The 22,359-nt window shown below is 36.5% G+C and overlaps 1 protein-coding gene across 1 annotated transcript; it reads left to right on the top strand.

Moving 5' to 3' along the window:
• The first annotated feature begins 7,932 nt into the window (after positions 1–7,932).
• Positions 7,933–15,218, top strand: LOC121244389 (PHD finger protein At1g33420-like). The gene is made up of 5 exons (XM_041142450.1): positions 7,933–8,744; positions 9,898–10,024; positions 12,100–12,315; positions 12,909–13,526; positions 14,067–15,218. The coding sequence occupies exons 1-5, from the start codon at positions 8,393–8,395 to the stop codon at positions 14,899–14,901; spliced, it is 2,148 nt and encodes a 715-aa protein (XP_040998384.1). The 5' UTR covers positions 7,933–8,392; the 3' UTR covers positions 14,902–15,218.
• The last annotated feature ends 7,141 nt before the right edge of the window (positions 15,219–22,359 follow it).

The following is a 22,359-nucleotide window of genomic DNA, read 5'->3' as shown; positions in this document are numbered from 1 at the left end:
GCAGTTTCAGAAGACAACATGCGCTCGACACCTCGCTCGAGCCAATGTTCAAGACAACCTAAAATTCATGATTTTGAGCGTCGTGTCTTGCTGGGACTATAAATAGAACAGGTTATTTCTGTTCTTTTGTGTGGAGAAACAGAGCAAAAACCCTAGTTGCTTCAAGAGCCATAGAGAGAGACTTTTCCTCATTGTTGAATCTCTCTTGGACAAACACATCTCCACCACACCACACTCAAGATCAAATCTTCTTCAAAATCCATTGAAGTGGACGTTTTAATTGGTCGGAAGGTTTCCGGAGCTGCTGTTGATGCAGAGATCGAGAGGTTCTCATGGGATGCTATAGAAAGGTCGGAGTTCTGACACAACATGCGTGTAGAGATCGAGTGGGTCACTCGTGGTGTTGCAAGCCAAGTTTAGGAACTACAAAGGTTTTGTGAGTGTCTCTATATTGGTTGTAACAAACTTTTTCTATAGTGGATTTTAGGTGGTAGCTTACACCCGGAGTGGTTTTAGAATTTGAAGACGTTCTTCAAATGAGTTTCCACTTTGTGACCAAATCTCTGTGTTGATTATTTGTATGATTTGTGTCATCTTTTAATTGCTTCATGTCATTAAATTTTATTAGATTAGAAAATTTGCACTGCACTTATTCACCCGCCTCTAGGTGTTGTATGGGATAGAACCACTGCTTTTTCAATTGGTATCAGAGCGGGTTCACTCCACTAGGATTTAGTTCCTGAGTGTGATCCTGCTATAGTGGTTAAAAATGAATAGGTCTCAATCACTCACATCTCCACCATATTTTGATGGTAGCAATTATGCCTATTGGAAAGTTCGAATGAGAGCTTTTTTGAAATCCATAGATGAACGAGTGTGGGTTTCCATAGTAAGAGGATGGAAACAACCTGTTACAGTCGTTGAAGAAATTAAAATTTCCAAAAATGTGAAAAATTACTCTAGGGATGAAATAAATGAGTGTGGTTGGAACAACAAAGGTCTAAATGCGATTTTCATGGCTGTGTCCCAAGAGGAGTTCAAGCGAATCTCCATATGTGAAAATTGCAAAAAAGCTTGGGACATTCTTGAGGTTACCCATGAAGGTACCAAGGGTGTAAAGAATTCTAAGCTCCAAATGCTGACCACGAGTTTCGAAGAACTTAGAATGAAAGATGATAAAACATTTGATGTCTTTTATGCCAAACTCAATGATGTTGTCAATTCTAGTTTTAATTTAGGGGACAGAATTTCTGAGAATAGAATTGTGAGAAAAGTTCTCAGATCTCTTCCTGAGAAATTCCGTCCCAAAGTCACTGTCATTGAAGAGAGTAAAGATCTGGACAACATGAGGATTGAGGAGCTGGTGGGCTCTCTACAAACCTATGAGCATACTCTTCCTGTGGATAAGAAAAATAGGTCCATAGCCCTCAACACTATCGATGAATCATCCGATGAGTTCACTATGAGTGACAAGAAGTAGCATTTTATGCTAAAAAATTCAGGAAGATGTTTGTGTCCAGAAATAGAAAGAACTAGGGTCATAAGAAGAAAAAGTTTGAGAGAGTCAATAAAAATTTTAGTTCAGGAAACAAGGAAATGAGCTCTAAGATATACACTAGACCTATCAAAGATAAGGTACAACCTGTCATGAATGTCATGGTTATGGGCACATTCACCTTGAGTGTGCAAATTACAAAAAGGCCAAAGGGAAGGCAAATGATGCTTCCTTGAGTGATAATGATTCTAAGACAAGTGACTCTTCAGAGAGTCCCTCTTCAAAGAAAAAATTCAACTACATAGCATTCACTTCTTCTGTTGGTGGCCAAAGTCACAGAAGTGAATCAACGTCTGAAAATGAGAGTACATCCGGAAGTGAATCCGAGGATGAAGATGAGTTGGAGGAAATCTATGAGAAGTTGTACAAGGAATGTGTGAAATTGAGGAAACTCAATAGAGCACATATTAAGAATATAGATATTTGCAAAAGAGAAAAGAAAGATCTCCAAGGTAAATTGAATGAAGCTATTTGTCTAACCGATCAATTGCAAAAAAGGAATGTGTCACTCGAGGATAAAATGAAAATGCAGGAAAGTGAGTTGATTTTGTTAAATGATAAACTGAAAAACTTTTCTTCTAGGAAACAAAAGCTTGACAAAATCCTAAACTCGGGAAAGTTCTTTGGTGACAAGAGAGGTATAGGATATGATGTGGCTTCAACTTCAAAAATCTTCTGCAAAAATGAAGGAAAAATAATGTTTGTTCCTGCATCGAATGAGAATGGCAAAGCACAATTGTTTAAAAAGGGTAAGAAAACCATACATGTGCAAAAGTTTGTCCCACCTCCCAAGAGACAAGGAGCTCGCAACATGAGCCCTATATGTCATCACTGTGGGAAGGTTGGTCATGTTAGACCAGATTGCTTCAAGTTAAAAAAATCAATCTGTTCATGCTCCTGCATTCTCTAAAAGTAAGACTGGTTATCCTTCTAAAAGGAGTGAGAAGTTCTTGAATGCTCCTAGGTACATCTCACCCTCTATGGGACATAAAGCTCACAAGGCAAATCAGGTTTGTCACAATTGTGGTAAAATTGGTCACATACGACCAAACAGTTTTGAGCTTAGGGGCCATCCTAAGAGAATGGAAAAGTCATACTCAAGAAAAGGGCATCAAAACTTGTGGAGCCAAGTCATGGTCTTGACCAAACAAAATGAGATTATCAATGTAAAGTTAGACCAATTGACTACTAGCCAGAAGGCTGATAAGGTGAATCATCCAAAAGTGAGACAAGTGTGGATGAGAAAGAGGGAGGAGCAGACCAGACATGGTATAGACTGATGGTCATGCATTCATGCATTCATGCATTTTACACATGTTTAAGTCTTGTATAGTTTTTCTTCATTTTTGTTAAAAGTATATTGTGTGTGTTCAATTCATACATTATTTTGTCTTTGTATATTGGTGTGTGTGTTCCTCAAACATCATGATGTGACAAAGAGTGTTGGTGCTGTTAATTCTAAAAATCTAGGTGCATGTGTCTTTTGAGAATTGTATCATATATCTATGGTTTACAAAGGTTTGAAACATGTATCTTTTGTAATTTGTGACTAGCATTACACACTTCACTCCCTGCTTAGTCAATCGACGTTTCACCACTGTGAGTTTTGGGGAGGCAATCAAAAGTGTTAGGAAGCTCTACCTACACACAGAATTGACCATGGGCTAGACAACCTCATTATTGTTCCCTTGTGTAAAGAAAAAGAAAAAGAGATGATGTTGTATATCATTAAAAAGAAAAAAGGGATGTTGTTGCAAATTATTGTTCCCTTGTGCAAAGAAAAAGGAAAAGAGATGATATTGTATATCATTGAAAAGAAAAATGGATGTTGTTGCAAAAAAAAAGGGGGGGGGGGGGGGGAAGGGGGGAAACAAGTATCTTGATATTGATACAGGTAATCAAACAGAAGAACCCAGGTTCTAGCGGCATTAGGTTTGACTTTCTGCATCTTGGAAGAGCTCTCAAACACTTATGGTTTTTTGTACAGCCCAACCCCGCTCACACCTTTCGGTTAAAATTTCTTGATTGAGCAAGGACCCTGGTAACACGCCTATCTTTATTACTTGTGGTACTTTGTTTTTACTACCTGCATGTTTTTGAGGATATGATGCTCTTCTACATTTGACATGTATTTATGATTTGAAAATTGACTCCATTAATAGTTGGATCACACTGAAATTTGTAAGGAGAGAAAATTTTGGTCCTCCGCTTGAGCGAACTTAAACTTCGCTCGAGCGAAAGTGTTTTAAAACCCCCCGCGTCCTTTCTTTTTCCCCAGACCAGTTTCATCTCCTGCGCCGTTTTCTCTTCCCTTGCGTGCGATACTTCCCTCTTTTCTCTCCGTGTGCATTTTTCTTGATTTCTCTCAAGAAATCTCTTCTTAATCACGGTAAGCCTCTCTCTTTTGACGTATTCGTCCACGCCAAAATCCCCCTGCCCCCGCTCAAGCACATTTCCACGATGCTCGTGTAAGAGAACTTTACGCTCAGAACTTTTCCACCCGTTCTCCTATTGTCGAGTGGGAAGTCACCCTCGGTGAGCTTACTGAGACTATTATCCCACTTATTTTTTAGTCTCACCAGTGGCTGGCCTTGACTACTGGTCATCCCACTCCTTCTGTGGAGTTAGTTAAGGAGTAAACATTCATGCCATCTCTGATGATGGCTCTTTTGATGTTAGTCTCAGGAACATTGTCTTCCGGGTGACTCCAGGCATGTTAGCGGACTTGCTGAATGTCCCGCGTGTGGCAAATCCTGTGTATCCCTATACACAGACTTCTCCTCCTAGTCCGTCAGTCATTGTTGAATGTCTAATTGGTTCATTTTCTAGTTAGGATGGTAAGTCACCCCTTCTAACAGTACGTTTTCCACCTGATTTTCTCATTCTCAGTAGGATAGTCCTTACAAATCTCTATCCTACTGGTCATCAGAGTGATGTGGGTCATGACCGCACCACTCTTTTGTATGCACTGATCAACGATGTCTCCATGGACCTGGGGAGTCATCTGTGCTGGGTTATGCTTGAGGCTTTTAATTCCCCTAAAACACAGACTGGTTTGCCTTTTGCTTGCCTCATCACTAGGTTAGCCCTCTCTCAGTCAGTTGCGCTTCTTCCACATGAGCCTAGAGTCCCTCTTAAAGCTCCTATTAGTCGTGGGACCATGCAACTGAGTCGTGCTCACATTGCCCCTCAACCTCTGGATGTTGAGCATCCTCCACCACCCTCTTCTCAGCCATCGGGCTCTCGGCCTTCGAGCTCACAGCCACATAACTCGGTACCATCCACATCGGCACCTGGTTTGACCGAGCCCAACCTTCAGCAGGTCGTTGAGTACCTTGCCCGTCTTGAAGCCCAGTTTGATGCATGGTTTGATAGCCTTGATGCTAAAGTTAACAGCCTGCAGCAGCTTGTAACTCAACGCTTCAACGATATAGATGAGCGCCTCGATGAAGATGATGATGATGGCAGTCAGCCTGATGGTGATAGTTGAGACCCTTGGCTTGTTGTGACAAAAAGGGGGAGTAGTATAAATTTAGGGGGAGTGGTATAGATATAGGGGGAGCAGCTTTTGTATTTGTTAGTAACATATTTTTTTTTTGGAGCAGCTTTTGTTGTTAATTACATGCTGCTATTGTTTGTCTATTGAACTCAATGTCTGATTAATTTCTTAATGAAAAGTTTTTTTATGAAAACTGTGCAACTGACATTGTTTATGCTTATGAGATTATTTCTTACATATTTTTTATGGTTCGTTTAACCGTTTGCTAAGTGTTTGTAGAAATTTCTCAACATGTTCAAGATTTTGCCTAAATCATGGTAATCCTGTTTGGGGTGTGTCAGGATTAGGTCCTATGTATAGATTAGAGGTTTTGTCACAGAAATGCCAAAGGGGGAGATTGTTGAGGGAAAAATTAGTTGATTGGCATATTCTTGTGAAAACCTATGTAAAATTGAGTTGTAACAAGTGTTGAAGCGGTGTAATATGAAAAAGATTGAAGTGTGCTCAACATGGCTCAACTGGCGCTCGACTGGTGCTCAAGCGGGACCTTCCAGAGAGGTTCACTCGACGTGCGCTCGACGAAGCGCTCGAGCAGAACCATACAGAGAGGTTCGCTCGACATGGCGCTTGAGCAGAACTCTGCTAGAGAGGTTCGCTCGATGTGCGCTCAACTTAGCGCTCGAGCGGAACCCATCCAGAGAGGTTCGCTCGATGTGCGCTCGACCCAGCGCTCAAGCAGAACTCATCCAGAGAGGTTCGCTCGATGTACGCTCGACGTAACGCTCGAGCAGAACCCATCCAGAGAGGTTCACTCGATGTGCGCTCAATGTGGCGCTCGAGCAGAACTCATCTAGAGAGGTTCGCTCGATGTGCGCTCAACGTCTCGCTCGAGCGGTTTCAGAAGACAACGTGCGCTCGACCTTCGCTCGACACCTCGCTCGAGCCAATGTTCAAGACAACCTAAAATTCATGATTTTGAGTGCCATGTCTTGCTGGGACTATAAATAGAACAGGTTATTTCTGTTCTTTCGTATGGAGAAACAGAGCAAAAACCCTAGTTGCTTCAAGAGCCATAGAGAGAAACTTTTCTTCATTGTTAAATCTCTCCTAGACAAACACATCTCCACCACACCACACTCAATATCAAATCTTCTTCAAAATCCATTGAAGTGGACGTTTTAATTGGCCGGAAGGTTTCCGGAGCTGCTGTTGATGTAGAGATCGAGAGGTTCTCGTGGGATGCTATAGAAAGGTCGGAGTTCCGACACTATATGCGTGTAGAGATCGAGTGGGTCACTCGTGGTGTTACAAGCCAAGTTTAGGAACTACAAAGGTTTTGTGAGTGTCTCTATATTGGTTGTAACAAACTTTTTCTATAATGGTTTTAGAATTTGAAGACGTTCTTCAAATGAGTTTCCACTTCATGACCAAATCTCTGTGTTGATTATTTGTATGATTTGTGTCATCTTTTAATTATTTCTTGTCATTAAATTTTATTAGATTAGAAAATTTGAACTGCACCTACTCACCCGCCTCTAGGTGTTGTATGGGATAGAACCACTGCTTTTTCAACACTCTTGCTCTTTAGATCTTTAAAAGAAAAACTTTATTATTAACCGTGAAGAGCGGACTGTTATAGAACATGCTTGATTCTAGGAAGAGGGCGTGCTTGGTTCCGTCTGCATTTTCTTCTTCTTCCACGTCAACATCATCCACCGCATGTTATGCCTGTAGGTAACAGAACTGTATTAATAATTAGTTTGAGATGGATTAAGCTCACTCTATCAACCAAACATAGCCTTAGGGTTTGTTTGGAAATAATTTTCATCTCATCACATCTCATTACAATTTTAATAATCATTACATTTTTTTCAAATTAATCATTACAACTTTTTCACTTCTAAACAAAATATAAAAAATAATTCAAATTTTTCAAATCATAAAATAAAAATTATATTCTGACTATATTTTAATTTTATAATATTTTTATTCAACTTTTTTTCTCTCATTTCTTAAAATTCAATAAATACTTAACTCAAGTTATCTCACTATTATTCATAAATTATCTTATTATTATTTACAAAATTCTCATATCATTTTATTTCCCGAATATTCCCTTCAAATCACACTTGAAAACTATTTGACAATGGATACTACTAGTGGGCCGCCCAGCGGTTATCACAGGCAGTGTATTTAAAACTTTTCTTTTTTCTTTTATTTTCTATTCAACGTTTTTTAACATTCTTATTTATTAAAAAAATATACAATTTAACTAATAGTCATTTTCTTAACAATTAAGTAAATAAATAAATAAATAAAAATTTAAATAATCAAGTAGTAAGTTTGAGGGACTCCGATAACATTTTGCTTCAACAATTAGGCCTCACCCCAAGTAGAAGAGTATAATTGGAAGTTTGAATGTGTACACATTGCTTTTTTTATTATGGCTCGTTAGGAGTGAGATGAAATGAGAATTTTGTAAATAATAAAAAGAAAATTTGTGAATAGTAGTGAGATAATTTGAGTTGAATATTTTTTAGATTTTAGAAAATGAGAGAAAAAAATTGAATAAAAAAATTATAAAGTTAAAATATTATTAAAATATTATTTTATAATATTATTTTTATTTGAGAATTTGAAAAAATTTGATTATTTTTTATTTTTTATTCGAAAATTTTGAAAAATTATAATGCTTAATTTGTAACTTTTATATTTAAATTATGTTTATAAATGAGATGAAATTAAATAAGATGAGATTATATAAAAATTTAGGATGACATCTATTTTCAGGTCTCGGCCTCAACGTGCAAGGGTAACAACGTAATTCCACAAATTTACCTGCCCTTTTATTCTCGAGAACCATTTCGAAGCGGTAAACACGCCCTAGAAATTTGCTCCGCCCTCGCCCGTTCTCTTGTCAATCTCCCTTCATCTCTATTAGCCAAACCGACTCTACTTTTTCTCCCGAATTCCCAGAACTTAAAAATTTGATAAATTTTTTTTAAAAGTACGAACATAAATATAAATAAATAAAAGCAACGAACATGTATCATATCATACACACTAACTGGATGACGACGATGAAGTAATCAGAGAATCCAAACACCGTCTCCCTGAAAGAAAGCCCTTAACCCAAAACAAACCGTAGCCGAGCCCTTCCCCTCTCCAACCTCTATCCTCTCTATCTGATCGGTCCTGATCTACTATTTTCTATACCAACCGTCCGATCTATCAAATTTAGATCCTGATCTAGAACCTTCCAACGCTCCGCCTACTTCTATATAATCCTTCTGACCCACGCGCTTCGGATTAATATCCACGCGCTCGTTTCAACCATTATGGTCGTGACAGGTAGGCCCCTGAAGCGGATGAAGAGGCGCGTGACCGCTGATCTCCACGATTTCCTGACGTTTCCTTCTTCTTCATCGTCATCTTCGTCGTCCGTAGATTGCACGGACGGTTTATCCGGCGGGCCGTTCCGGACTCGCGTGAGGGAGTTCCTTGCAAGGAACGCGCTGCTCCCGCCTCCGTCGTCGCTGTTTCCCCACCTGATGACGTGGCAGATGCTGTTCCGGGTGGGGGATCAGACCGATGGCCCAGATTCGCTACCGTCGGTGGTTTGCCTCGACGTAGTCGAAGAGGACGTGACCAGATCTAGATCCCTATACTGCGACCAGTGCCGAGTTGTTGGTGAGTCGTCTCAACGATTCTATTTCTCTGTTTTGTTTAGATATATCGAATTCACTCTGGTCTCTTCGCAAAATTTCGTGATAATACTGTAGGACGAGTCACATTCATCTCGCAGGAAATGGATAATCGGGATGTTGCATTATCCCCTGATTGAGTCGCGAGAGTACGATATGATATATTTATTATTGGTTAAGTTTGGGTCCAACGATATAGGATGAGACAATTGTGGGTGGTCCTACAGCTGAGAGGGACATGTTCCCTTTTGTCAGCTGTTTCTTGTGCTTGACACGTGGAGCTGGATGGGACAAAGTACTGTTCTTGTTGCGTGACAACTATTAATAATATTCTATTATTGTTTTACTTTTTGCCTTTTTTTGTGAGGGTAGTATGGACAATATTTCATGCTCGACCAAGTGATTAATGTCACTTTAATTTGGTATATTCATGGAGTATGGTTTCCATAAACTGTAACGAGTGAGAGTTCACTAGGTCATATGCTTATTGTATGTTCATGAGTGGTTGAGATACGTGATGAATCCGATAATTTTGATGGAAAAAGACTTGTTTTATTCGGAGGTCTGGATTTTTGAGAGTTAGAGTCACGTCATGAATCAGATACTTTTGACGGAAAAATACTTTTTTTATTTGGAGGTCATCTGGGTAAGCTTGAGCTCACCTGTGCAGCAAAAGTGCCTAGGATGCTGCTATGCGAGCATTGTCACCTGAAATTTTTTATGTTCAATTCTGTTGTTTTTGTTGTTTTAAAAAAGTCAAGTTCTGCTGAGTAAAATTTCTCGAATTCATTCAAAAAAAGTAGTCTTGGTGGGAATTGGCAATTTCACAATTTTTTTCCTGGGTTTTTGTGATGATGGTACAGCCTTTGTTGTCGGGTGTGCATAAACCCCTTGATGTCGGGTGGATGCTAATAAATGCACGAAACTAAGTATTTGTGTTACGAAATAGGTCAAGTTTGACAGTGGTGATTAAATTTGCAGTTGAATATATGTTAGCATTTAAAGCCAATAACATTAGTGCAGCCTGCTTGTCGAGATGAAAACGTCCTCAAATTTTTGAGCCTGGGACATTGCTAAGCTCGGTGTTCCAAAAGTTTCTAGTACAAGAGTTTTGATCATTTTTAGCTATAATTCTTCAGGCTGGAGTGGCCATCCTGTATGTGCGAAGCGTTTTCATTTTATTATAAAGGCTGATGGTAGCTCCATTGGTGGGTATCACAAGCCATGCATGTGCTGTGGAGATGTCTTGCACTTGTCAGAATCCAAGTGAGGACCTTAAACCTTTTTTCCTCTTATTTGCCTTTTGTTTATCATGCACACTCAAAGTAAATCTCGTATGGAATTACTATTCATTGCATTTTCTTTTTGTAACAGTGATTTCTAACGTGAATGGTGTTGGTATCTAATGTGTGATTAATTTGATGCATATGTTATTATTCTAGATAGAGATGTGTCTCATATCTTTTTGGGTGAGATTCAGAGCAATTGATACAACAGGTTCCACTATGTAATTTGGGCACCTTCAAATTGAACCAAGATGTTTATTTAGTCGATATTTGTTTTTGCTACCATATCTTTTAACATCATTGTTCTCTGATTTAACCTGTTGATTGTATTTGACCTCAATAATGTGAAGGCACAATTAATTTAAGAGAAAGTTACCGGAGTTGTCCCTGGGACTTAATGATTTGAAGATATGACAATGGTAATTTGAAGAGCACAATTAATTTAAGGGAAATGATGAAGAGAACGGTATTATACAACTGATCCATGGGGTAAGAAAAAAGTTTGTCTTCCATTAATTCATCATCAAATATTATTGATATTAGAAAATTCAAATATAAAATAAAAGGTTAATATTAGGGGGAAAAAAAAGAACAAAGAATAATAAAAATTTTGAAAAGGAACTTCATATAAAAAGTAGAAAACAAAACTGGGCCATCCATGAAGGGTGGCTGTTGTGGGTTGCCAACTTGCCACCATAGGCCATCAATGGCTGCCCCTTGTGGACCAACCAAGGGGTGACCATAGGGAGCCCCATGGATTTGCCATCCATCAAGCAACCTATGGCAGCCCTATGGTTGACTTGCCTGTCTTTTTTCTTTATTTTCATATTTTGCTTATAATTTTAAGTTCCTCTTTTTATTATGTTTTTTCGATTTGTTTTGTTTCTTTCTAATCAAATTCTAATGTTGCATTTTTTATATAGAATTTAAATTTATTTAATCTAATTGTATGCTAACTTCACATAATTTGATTTATTTAAAATTTAGGTTCTCAATTTTGTGCTTTTTTTTAATTTGTAAGATTAAGAGCTGGTTTGAATTCAGAGATAAGATGAGATGGTTTTAGATGAAAGATAAAAGTTGAAAAAAATATTGTTAGAATATTATTTTTTAATATTATTATTGTTTTGGGATTTGAAAAAGTCAAATTGGGATTTGAAAAAGTTGAATTGTTTATTATATTTTGAGTGAGAATTTGAAAAAGTTGTAATGATAAGAAAAAATACTTTCTGAATCCAAACGGGGCCTAATTGTGATGTGTTTTTTCTAATTTATTAATATGTTTTTATTGTAATTTTTGATGTCTTTTTACGTTTTTAACATTTTCTACAGATATTGCATGTTGATTGTGCATTTTTTAGACAAGTTGATTGTATATTTGGCACATGTTTACTCAAGATTCGTCATGACGTGGCAATTGAGTGTTAGGACAAACATTTTTGTTAATGAGTTAATGGAATTTCGACGGAAGGACCATCTTGATACATGGGTATTATGGAAGAGATATTGTTGAAACTTTTTTTTTTTTAATCTTAGGGACATATCTACAATAATCTTGATATAAGGTTGATTTAGTTGTGCTATTAGATCAATTAGTTTAATTGATTGAATTAAATGTGTTATTGAGGTTGACCAATCTACGGTAATAATTTTTTCATGGCTGTCATAATCTGTATGGAATTTCATGGACAAAATGAATATAACCCGTCAGTGTGCAACTTAATGGTCAAAGGAAGAACTTGGGATAATTAGGAGATTTTTTGGATCATTTGATAGATGGCTCTGACAGGTGGAGTTGTGGATCTAAGGTTTACTGCCAAGTGTGGGTTTGAAGACTGCCTTGATGAGGTTCCACTACGACATTAAGAGAGAGAGAGAGAGAGAGAGAGAAAAAGAGAGAGAGATGTACGGGATTGATTTCATTGGTGTTAACTGGTTTTATGCATGGGTTTGTACAGAAATGTGTCTTTTTAGCTATTTCTAGCTTGTTTGAAAATGATTGAATGATTATTTGGGTAGGCGATCTTTCCTTGCCTGAACTCTTATTAATTTCAGGTGCAAATCATGCAACCATGTGACGAGTACAGATGACGTGGAAGATTGGGTGTTTAACCAGTTAGAGAACACAACTCATCTTCTGCATGGTGTTGTCCATTCAAATGGTTATGGCCACCTTCTTAGAGTTAATGGTAGGGAAGGAGGATCAAGGGTTCTTTCTGGATGTCATATCATGGACTTCTGGGATCGCCTTTGCAAACTGCTTGGGGTCAGGTTAGGATCTTTTTGTAATTATACTTAAGAAACAAACTAATTGACTACTACTATGATGTTTATGAGTCAATTAGTCTGCAATCCACGTTAACCTATCCCAAAATACTGAGTCTGAGATCCACATTAATTTTTTCATACATATTGGCTTCTATTTTAGTTCCTTTTTCTCCAGAAGTTATTTTTATAGTAAGTCCAGAGAAATGATCTGCTTTGTAAGTCTTTAAATGGAAGATATATTAGAATCACAAAACAACAAATTGACTATTACCTCAAAATAGATAGGGAAATAAATGCAAAGAACGTGAAATCTTTTGCCTTGTTGGGAAGTTTTGGATACCTATATAAGTTTTGTTTTATTGTAAATTTAAGGCTATTAATGTTTTATCTGGGCGAGTTTTTCTGTCAATGTTTCTCCTGAAATCAAGAGCTTTTTGAACTATATTTCTGTGAAATTGACAGTTGATGTCTGTGTTCTCTACAATGTCATGTTGGATGTTTTGTTTCCCTTTTGCCCCCTTTTTTCTGATGCATTCCTTTTGGATGCCCTCAGTCATATTTAGTTATTTTTTGATTGCTTATCTACACATTACCAGAAAAGTGAGTGTGATGGACGTGTCAAAGAAGTATGGGTTAGAGTACCGGCTGCTTCATGCCATCACCAAAGGCGGTCCTTGGTACGGTGAGTGGGGTTATGAATTTGGGGCTGGTAGCTTTGCTCTCACTTTTGATGCGTATAAAATGGCTGTTGAGTCCCTCTCCAGCCTGCCATTATCCATCTTTCTCTCCCAAGGACAGGAACTCTGCACTCGCCTGCAGGACATGATCTCACATTACCAGTCCTTTGCAAAATGTAAACTTGTTAATATAAGAGATCTCTTCTGTTTTTTGATGCGTATGATCCATGATGCCCACAAGTCTTCATCCGGGGTGGATGATATCTCTTGCAAGAAGAGTCGAGCTTGCACTTCTGCAGTCTTGTGGTCGTTTACTGGGAGTGACATTGAGCGAGTGGAAGAAGCCATGTTCAGAGTCCTTCGCGCGGTTTCTGGTTCTAATTGGGTTAGTTGTCGTGCTCTTAGAGGTGCTATTTGCAAGGTGGGGCCCCCAGAGCTCCTTGATTATTGCCTTGGGAAACTTGGAGGGAAATTTGCAGCAGATGGGATAGTTGTTAAAGCCCGATGTAATCCTGAATCAGGTGCCCTTGAATACAGGTGAGGATCATTCTGGTCTTTGCCTTTACCGTGTTTACTCTTTTTGAGGGGGGAAAAAGTGTGTACAATTCCTTAAGCTGTTTGCTGTTAATGGGATTTTTTGAAAATAACATTCCTCAAGGTGTTATGCGAACTCCCAATTCAACTTGAACTTGTGATTGTGTATAGGTACCGCATCCAGTTATACTCTTTATGTGCATCATGTAAGCCTTCATATTAATATTGATGAGACTGGGCCTGACAAAGTAATTGCTCTCGGTCTTCTTTTTGGAAATTGTTTTTATCATGCATGTTTTCATAAATGTTGTTTTGATAGTTGTCGAAATTTCAAGATGTGGTTATCCTTGCAAGAGTATCATTAGAATTGGTTATAATTTAATTTCAGACGGTATCATGCTACTCGACCACCTACTTTACCAATTTTGGACCTCTTTTTTTCATTTTTCGTTTGTTTAGAATAAAAATCAGTTCTCTTATGTTCCTAATTTACTGTATACTTTCTGGTTGGATTAATGCTTTAGCGTATCTCATGTTTAACAGGCTCGAGCCTGTGTGCGATTCCATGGGTGAAATGACTGGCTGCAATGATTCTTCCATCTCTAATTGTCGATCCGAAGAGAACCTTCTGCAGGATCTCAGATTCCTGTATGAATCCTTGCTCCATCTCCAAAATATGGTAGGAAATGGAAACGAGGCAACAAGGGTCCTCGCTAGTGGTGCGGCTGAGAAGCTTCTTGACTGCAAGCACTTTGTGAAAGACTACTTGGTTGAAAATATGTCACCGATGACAAACCCATCGGTAACGTGCCTGTCATGTCAGGTGGAGCTCATAGATGACTCTGAGCATGCTGTAAACGCACCACCTGAATTGATTATCCTGCCTCCAAATGCCACTGTGTCAGACCTCAAGCTCCAAACATCGAAAGCTTTTCAAGATGTATATCTGATGTTCAGAAGATTTCAGGCCGAAGAGTTGGTTGGTTATGCCAATGTGGATGATACGAAGCTGGTCAAGCTCTTGTTAGGGTCAGCCAAATCAGTTCGAGTGCGAGGGAGATGCCCGGGGAAAAATGGACTGAGTAGGTTTAGAATGGAGAGGGGGGTTGAGCGGTGGACGGTGGATTGTAGCTGTGGGGCCAAGGATGATGATGGGGAGAGAATGTTGGCTTGCGATGTTTGTGGCGTGTGGCAACACACCAGGTGCTCCGGTATTAATGACTCTGGCTCGGTTCCTGCAATGTTTGTCTGTCAAAGATGCAGGAGTTCCAACAGAAATAGCAAAGCCGGTGGACACTGCAAGGATGAGACAGTTACCGATGTTGGTAGTAGCAGCTGCTTTGGAAATTGCTTGACAACGCCTTTTGATGTTCGCTGAGGGCTATGAATGTTTGTAAAGGTTTTCTGAGTTTTATTAGGAGTTTACCTCGGGCCAAAACAAACGTGTACATAATGAAACTGGCTGGTAAGATTGCCGAAGAGAGGTCGACTTGTTTTGGTATATCCACCCTTCTTTTTATGTTGTATATATTCGGTACCTGCTGACGCAAGTCCTTAACAAAAACGAATCCTTTGTATGGCGGAGGCGAAGGAAAGAATCAAGTATTTGCTGCATAACCTTGGGTTTTGGGTCACGAGAAATATTATGCATAAGTTATTATTCATTCTTACATTTGATGCTTATAGTTTTTTTTTATAGGATATAGAGGTGTTTTTTATAGGGTGATGTTTGGAATAGTGAATAGTAACTGATGAGAAGAATATTCTTTTATCTACTAGCTTTTTCTTCTCTCTTAAGAGCACTAGCATTGGATTTATCAAATTTATCTTCAAAATTTGATAGAAAGTATATATTTTTCATAAATGTAAAACTTTCCTATCCATAATCTCATATTGGATTAGTCATTAAATTCATCAAAATAATAATATAATAATATTATTTTAAAAAAATATTTTTAATTTTTTCTTTCATATCTTGTAGTTACACTAACAATATGTTAAGTAATAATTTAATTTGATACTTAAATTAATGTTTTGAAATTAATTCTTTTTCTTAATCTAATTATTCAACAAACACATTTTGTCAACAAATTATTGCTTATTATTACTTTTATTATTTAAGGTTAATTGTGGAGTTTTATCATAATATTAACGTTCTATTAAACTGCATGGCATTCAAATTTTCAGTTTAAAAAAAATATTAATTAAATTATAATTTGGAATTAAATCACACAACTTCCGCTAATTAATCCTCATATTGAAATATTGAGCATCTACAATCCAATTGGGTCAGATAGACATCCATAGCAGAAGACACCAACAAGATCTTTCACAATCAAGCTCAAGAATCAATTCAGATTCATCTAACTCAATTTCTAATCTTCTATCATCACACAAAATAAAGAGAAAGTCGGCTTGTTGCCATCACACTTTGAACTCTTTGAAATTGCTGCCATCACACAAATATTTAACAAGCAGCTACAACCGTTTATCATTTACACAGCTCATTCAAGCATTATAATTAGCAGTACCTAAACAAATTCAGCAAACAATTAGCAGTAATCAGGATGTATTTTAATAATTTCTTCTTCCAAATTCACATGAATTCAGTAGAATAAAGGACAAAGAAACTCACAATTTCTTCATCATTTCTATTAATTTCATTATCACAAAGTAAAAAATAATAATAATAACTGCTTCACATGATAAAATAGAATTTTATCAGTTTCAGAATTTTAACTATATTGCCATTGTTTTGCAAAAGCAGAGTTTTTTCAAACTCAACATTGAATAGAGCAGTATACAAACTCAGAATCAAACTCATCTATTAATGCACTAATCCACCTGGATACATATATTGTATCCACTATTTTATTCTATCCCCTCCTAGAGTTAAAGGAGTTCAAAAAAGTCAAACATCTAGTGTTAAAAGAGATGTAGAGGGAATAGTATGTAGTCTACTTGTGAAGTATGATGCAGAAAAACTCAGGGTGTCAACCACTAAATTTTTTTATTAGGTGTGAATTGCTTTTTAAGCTAGTGGAGAACGAAGTGTTTATTGCATTCATGGCTGATTTAGAGTCTCGATTTACTTTGTCATCACAAACCACGTTAAGAAATGATTTTATTAAGTTTATAACGAAGAAAAGATACAGCTAAAGAAATTGTTGGATTTCCAAAAAATCTGTCTGACCACCAATACATGGACGTCGGTGCAAAATATGAACTATATATGCATTACCATACAATTTATTGATTGCAATTGGAGATTGCATAAAAAAAATAATCAAGTGTTGCCAAATTTCCTACCATAAGGGCTAAACTATCAAGAGGGTGTTAGACTTAGAGTTGCATGATTGGGGGATTAATACAATTTTGACAATTACTGTTGATAATGCCTCATCTAATTATGTTGTTATGGATTACATGTTGAGAAAGATAAAGGATAGTGATTGTACTATATTGGGTAGTGAGTTTCTTCACATGTAGTGTACTGCCCATATATTAAGTTTGATTGTTATAGACGGTTTGAGAGATATTTATGAGCTTGTAACAAGGATTAGAGATGCTATTAGATATGTGAAATCTTCACCGTCAAAGCTTGTCAAGTTCAAGGCTTGTGCAGTAAAGAAAAATATTAGTTTGAGAATGATTTGTTTGGATGTTCCTACTAAATAGAACTCAACATATTTGATGTTGAATACTACTGAAAAACACAAACAAGCCTTTAAACACTATTATATGTACGTGGATAATGGATTCGTGAACCCCATGATGAGTGCAAGAAAGTGTACTCTGAACATTGCTTTTACGAGTTTAATTGCTAGATTATATGTGTTATTTGGGCATTTTGATTATGTTTTTCCAATTTAAACTTTAATTCCATAGTGCCCAAGTTTTGATTCAGTATCTAATGACTTTATTGCAAGAATAAATCTAAAAATGATTAAACTGAAGTTTAGCTAATAAGGAGGAAAAAAACAATCAATGGAGAAATTCATATGTCCAAAGTAAAAAAGATTCGCGTCATAAACAAAGAAGGAAAGAGCAATTAATGAAAAATATTCAGAATTCGCAGCTTCTCTGAGTATCCATTAGTGTTATGGTCATATCTTTCCCGTCCAATTTTCGATTAAGGCGAATCAAGATGTGTTGGAAAACACACTTAATGGGCTACATTTGTTCCATAAATAGAAATTTTCTAATTCGTACGTTTATTATGCTAAGAACGGCTCTCAATATGCAATTGGAAATATGGAATACTACCTTCATGAGATTGGCACATGATTTTCTTTCCAAAAGATGATGGCTCGAAGGAATAAGGCACAAGTCTATAACGTGGAGAGGTAGACGGGTTTTTTGGTGGGGTTTTTTTTTTTTTTTTATTTGCAGAAATTCATCTTCTAGAAAAAGAATTCTTCTTCTTTCGAATGGAGAGCTAATTCATTGGTGAAGCTAGGGATGAACTTGCTTGAATGATGATGATTTCAATTTTATTGTATTCATGTAATAAACTTTTTTGTTGATACAATTCTTGTTGATCATCTCTTATTAGTCTTTCTTGTATTTGGATAATTTTATAACCAATACTTTTCATAGATTCAGTCATGCTTTCTATATGGGATTATTGAGGTGTTTATGTTCAGATCTGGTTGTCAATCTTATTGGTGTGATTCTCTACTGTAGTATTGCTATCGAGTATATTGTTGTCTTTGAATCTAAGTCTAATAGGATAGGAATCCACACTTTCAAAAGAATGGTGGTTTTCAAGAATTATATTTGAACAAATTGGTTATAAAGATATATTTTCCGGTTAGAGAGTCTTGTGCTATGATCTCTTATTGAGTATCCAATGAATCTACTATGAATAGAATTATCAATTCCAAGTAAGTGATTCCCGATGCTTTGTTGCTATTAATTCTGGTCAAACTTTTTCATTATTACGTTTTGGCTCTTCAATTTATTTCTTTTCAGAAAGGATTCATCTTACATTGCTACTTTGATTTTTGTTCTCTTAAATTTTTAGTCTTTTTTAGTGTTTCTACCATCTCTCTGTGGAATCGACACCCCAATCTATATTGCGACAACCGCGTTATTCTTTGTGTGTAATCACCCCACTAATGATGATTGGAAAAAAGCACAGATTGTTGTAGAGTTGATGGAAATTTTTTATGATGTTACATTGAACATTTTTTGTTCTTTCTATGTGACGACTAATGTATATTTTCAGGAACTCTGTACAATTGAATATGCATTAAATGATATGTACACATTTCATGATATTATTACTAGGACCATGGGCCATAACACAAAAAGTAAGTATAACAAGTATTGGGGTAGCATAGATAGGTTCCACTTGATTATATATGTTGTTTTTGTGCTTGATCCACGATACAAAATGGTGACAATGAAGTTTTAGTTGAAAAAGTGCAAAGGGGATATGTTGGCAGATATGATAGAGACTAAGGTTAAACTCCTTTTAAGCCGCTTGATTAAGCAGTACAACACATTTCGTGTGGCTAGTGTGGGGAGTTCTGATATGGCTCAAGGGAGGCCAAGCACTACTTCTATTTTTACTACTATCTCGAGTAAATTTGATATCATGATAGAAAAATACCTTAGAAGCAAGGTTTAATGGAGTTTAGATCAGAGCTAGATGGGTATTTGTCGGAGGTGTGTGCACAAAAATCACCAGATTTGATATTTTGGATTGGTGGAGGGTTAGTGCCAACAATTATCCTATCCTTGCTAATGTAGCACGTGATGTATTAGACACACTCATTTCCACTGTTGCCTTGGAGTCCGCATTTAGTACTGGATGAAGCATCTTGGATTATTTTGGGAGTTTATTGTCTTCAAAGATTGTCGAAACCCTCATTTGCACACAAAATTGGTTAAAGTCCAAATCGGTCGACATCTGAGAGTTGGAAGAATACATACAGTCGATTAACCTTGAAGGTAAATTTAAAACTTGAAATATTTTTTTAATATCTATTTAACTCAATTTATTATATATCTAATTCAGTTTTTAATATTTTTTTAGGTGATTATCTAGTTTCCTCTTCAACCGAGACTGTTGTGAGTCTCCCTTCCCATTCAAGCTGAAATAGAGGGTTCTGGGCTGGAACCCGGAACTGGAATCTAGTTCTAGTTTCCCAGGTTTCAGAATGGGCCGGAAAAAAACTTGGCCCAAATGAACAGTCTTAGTTCCTCTTGTTTTAAAGGGACTGAGGCTACAAAATCACACATAGTAAGATTCAAAGTTTGAGAAAGGTCATCGACTGGAGATTGCATCAAGTTTCCCAACCCCCTTCAATATTCGTGCTAATTAATTTTTGTCTTCCTAAATTATTGTTTCAGTTCCTGAAAACAATATTCGTGCTGAAAACAATATTCCTAAAAATGATGTCAATCTCAGCCAAGAAGACATGATTGCTTTCCTCCATTGGAACAACAAGCGGTGGATACAACGAGCAGATCAATAGATCATATAGTATGAAATGAAGCCACTATGCTCTAGCCTTTCCCTTAAGCTCCCATGCAATACGGACCCCATGCCAAACTTGCAGGAGGGCCATCCCCACTCGATAAAGTTCCAATAGTTAACAGGGAAAAAAAGATCTATGAAATTCAGGTCAATTCTAAACGATATCTTTAATTCACACATATCTATATTGTGCAATTCTACCAAAGAAAAAAAGAACTAAAATCTACGCGCAGCATGTGAGAAAAGTGAGATTAACACACCAGGATCCCAAATAACACAAGATCAGTTCATTTACATCTGTCTCCACATGAAACTTTGTTTAATAAACGATTGAGATTGGTGAGAGTTCGAGTGACTTCTTCAAGGCAAACCGTGGATTACTTTATGGAGATCAAGAGTACGACTACGAGGCAAATTTGTTGCTTCAAGCTGATCTTCAACAAAAAATTCGCCAAGACTATGACTACGAGGCAAGTTGCTCCTTGTATTTTCATCTGTTTTCTATCTCCCACCCAGAACGCAACCCAGCCTCCTTCATTTCTCCAAGACGAACAGTTTTATTTTTCAGCTGTTGTCACTTCAATTGGTGCCTAAAGGGTGCGTGAAAGTGATTAAATTTAAAGTTTTAAATATTGTAAAGGACGTGTTTCACATCACCAATCACTCGAATGACTTACAATAAACAACTCCGATGTGCTGGGTGCCTAGGATAAGCTCCGATGTCTAAGTTAGAGAAGTGGTCTCAATATAAAATATCTCAAGAAGTTTAGAGAAACATTCGTTACCTTCATGTACCATTTATAGAGACGTATGAACATGTCGAGGCAGTTGATAACCATCCGTCCATGCGTTTATCTCTAATTATCCCTTAATAAAGAAGGAGGGGATAACAACTCTGATTTATAGGAGTTATCTATCCCAAGATAACTACTTTCATCTTGGGGCATTATCTCCTTATGAATAGTGTTGTTCTTTTGTTGATACTATACTCCCGTAGGCCCTCGAGCCGCGAGCCTTGTAGGTCAAAGTGGTAAGCTAGGCATGCCTACCTGCTATGGGCTTGGCAATGAGAGAACCCCAGATATCCCCTCCAAATATTATAATATAAAAAGTTACATATAATATAAAAAATTAAATAAATATATATATCGGTCCGGTTTGATTTAGACCAGTTTTCAAACATGAGAACTGGTATCACACCGGTTTAGAACCGGTTTCGGTTCTTAAAATCTTGTACCGAACCGGACCAGTTACGAACCAGACCAAACCTACCAGCTTGATCCGGTTCAACCAAATTTTTTTTTTTTCGCCCATACCAATATGGACTACTTCGAATGGACAACCATTCTTGTAGTGCTATTTTCCCTCAAATTTACTCTTTCTTTTATTTGATTAATTTACTGAGAAATGTTTTAACCACAAAGAAATCTTATAAAAGTAAATTCACAAATCGATATAACCTAATATGATACAGTAGATCGTAAAACTGTTTTCATTGTAAAGTAAATGTAATGAATCATATGAAAATAGGTAAATTTATTAGTTTCCTTTTGTGAAATTTTTTGTAACTATAACACTTCTGTTTACTTTTGGTTGTTTTTAATAATTGTTGGTTGTCTCTCTTCTTCCTTTATTTAAATTTATATATGTTTTAAAATAAAATAAAAATTATATTTATAAGTTGGTGTGTTTTTCATATTGCTAATATGACATGATTTAATTTATCCGATAATTTTAAATTTTATTATATCATACTAATGATAAAATTGTGTATCATTCACAATAACTAAAGTGGAATAAAAAAAGGGGTGCTGCTAACCAGCCCCTTAAAGTTACACTAATTCGTTTGTGTATTTTCTTTCCTTTTTAAAATATTAAAAAAATACACACAAATGTACTAGAGATACTTTTGAGCACCCAAAAAAGAAAAAAAACACTAATAGTTAGGGGTGTAAAAAAGAAGGTGAACTGGTAAATCGGAACGGACTGGACCAAACTAGTGGGTTTGGTCTGATACCAAGTTTGGTTCGGTCCGGTACCAATTTATTTTTCTTAAAACCGATTAAAATCAGTCTGGTTCCGATTTTTCTTTTTCTAAAACTTTTTTTTAAAACCGGATCGGACCGGTTCATATATATATATATATTATAATTTGTTATATTGTATATAATTTTATATATAATATATAATTATATATAAAATAGTTTGTATTATATGATAAATTACTAATTAATATAATATTAAATTTTAAAATCTTACATCACTATAATCTATAATATAATATATCATTATAGTCTATAATATAATTATAATATATATTATAATATATTATAACATATTATCACTATA

This window comes from Juglans microcarpa x Juglans regia, chromosome 8S (genome assembly GCF_004785595.1).
Source record: "Juglans microcarpa x Juglans regia isolate MS1-56 chromosome 8S, Jm3101_v1.0, whole genome shotgun sequence".
In the NCBI taxonomy this organism is placed as follows: Eukaryota; Viridiplantae; Streptophyta; class Magnoliopsida; order Fagales; family Juglandaceae; genus Juglans; species Juglans microcarpa x Juglans regia.
Note: the sequence above shows the minus strand (reverse complement) of the source record. Positions and strands in the feature narration are given on the sequence as shown.

Excerpts from the sequence above, each read along its gene's own strand:
- LOC121244389 (XM_041142450.1), top strand. The coding sequence starts at position 8,393 with ATGGTCGTGACAGGTAGGCCCCTGAAGCGGATGAAGAGGCGCGTGACC. Across the intron at positions 8,745-9,897 it reads CGACCAGTGCCGAGTTGTTG|GCTGGAGTGGCCATCCTGTA; the intron begins GTGAGTCGTCTC and ends ATAATTCTTCAG. Across the intron at positions 13,527-14,066 it reads TCAGGTGCCCTTGAATACAG|GCTCGAGCCTGTGTGCGATT; the intron begins GTGAGGATCATT and ends CATGTTTAACAG.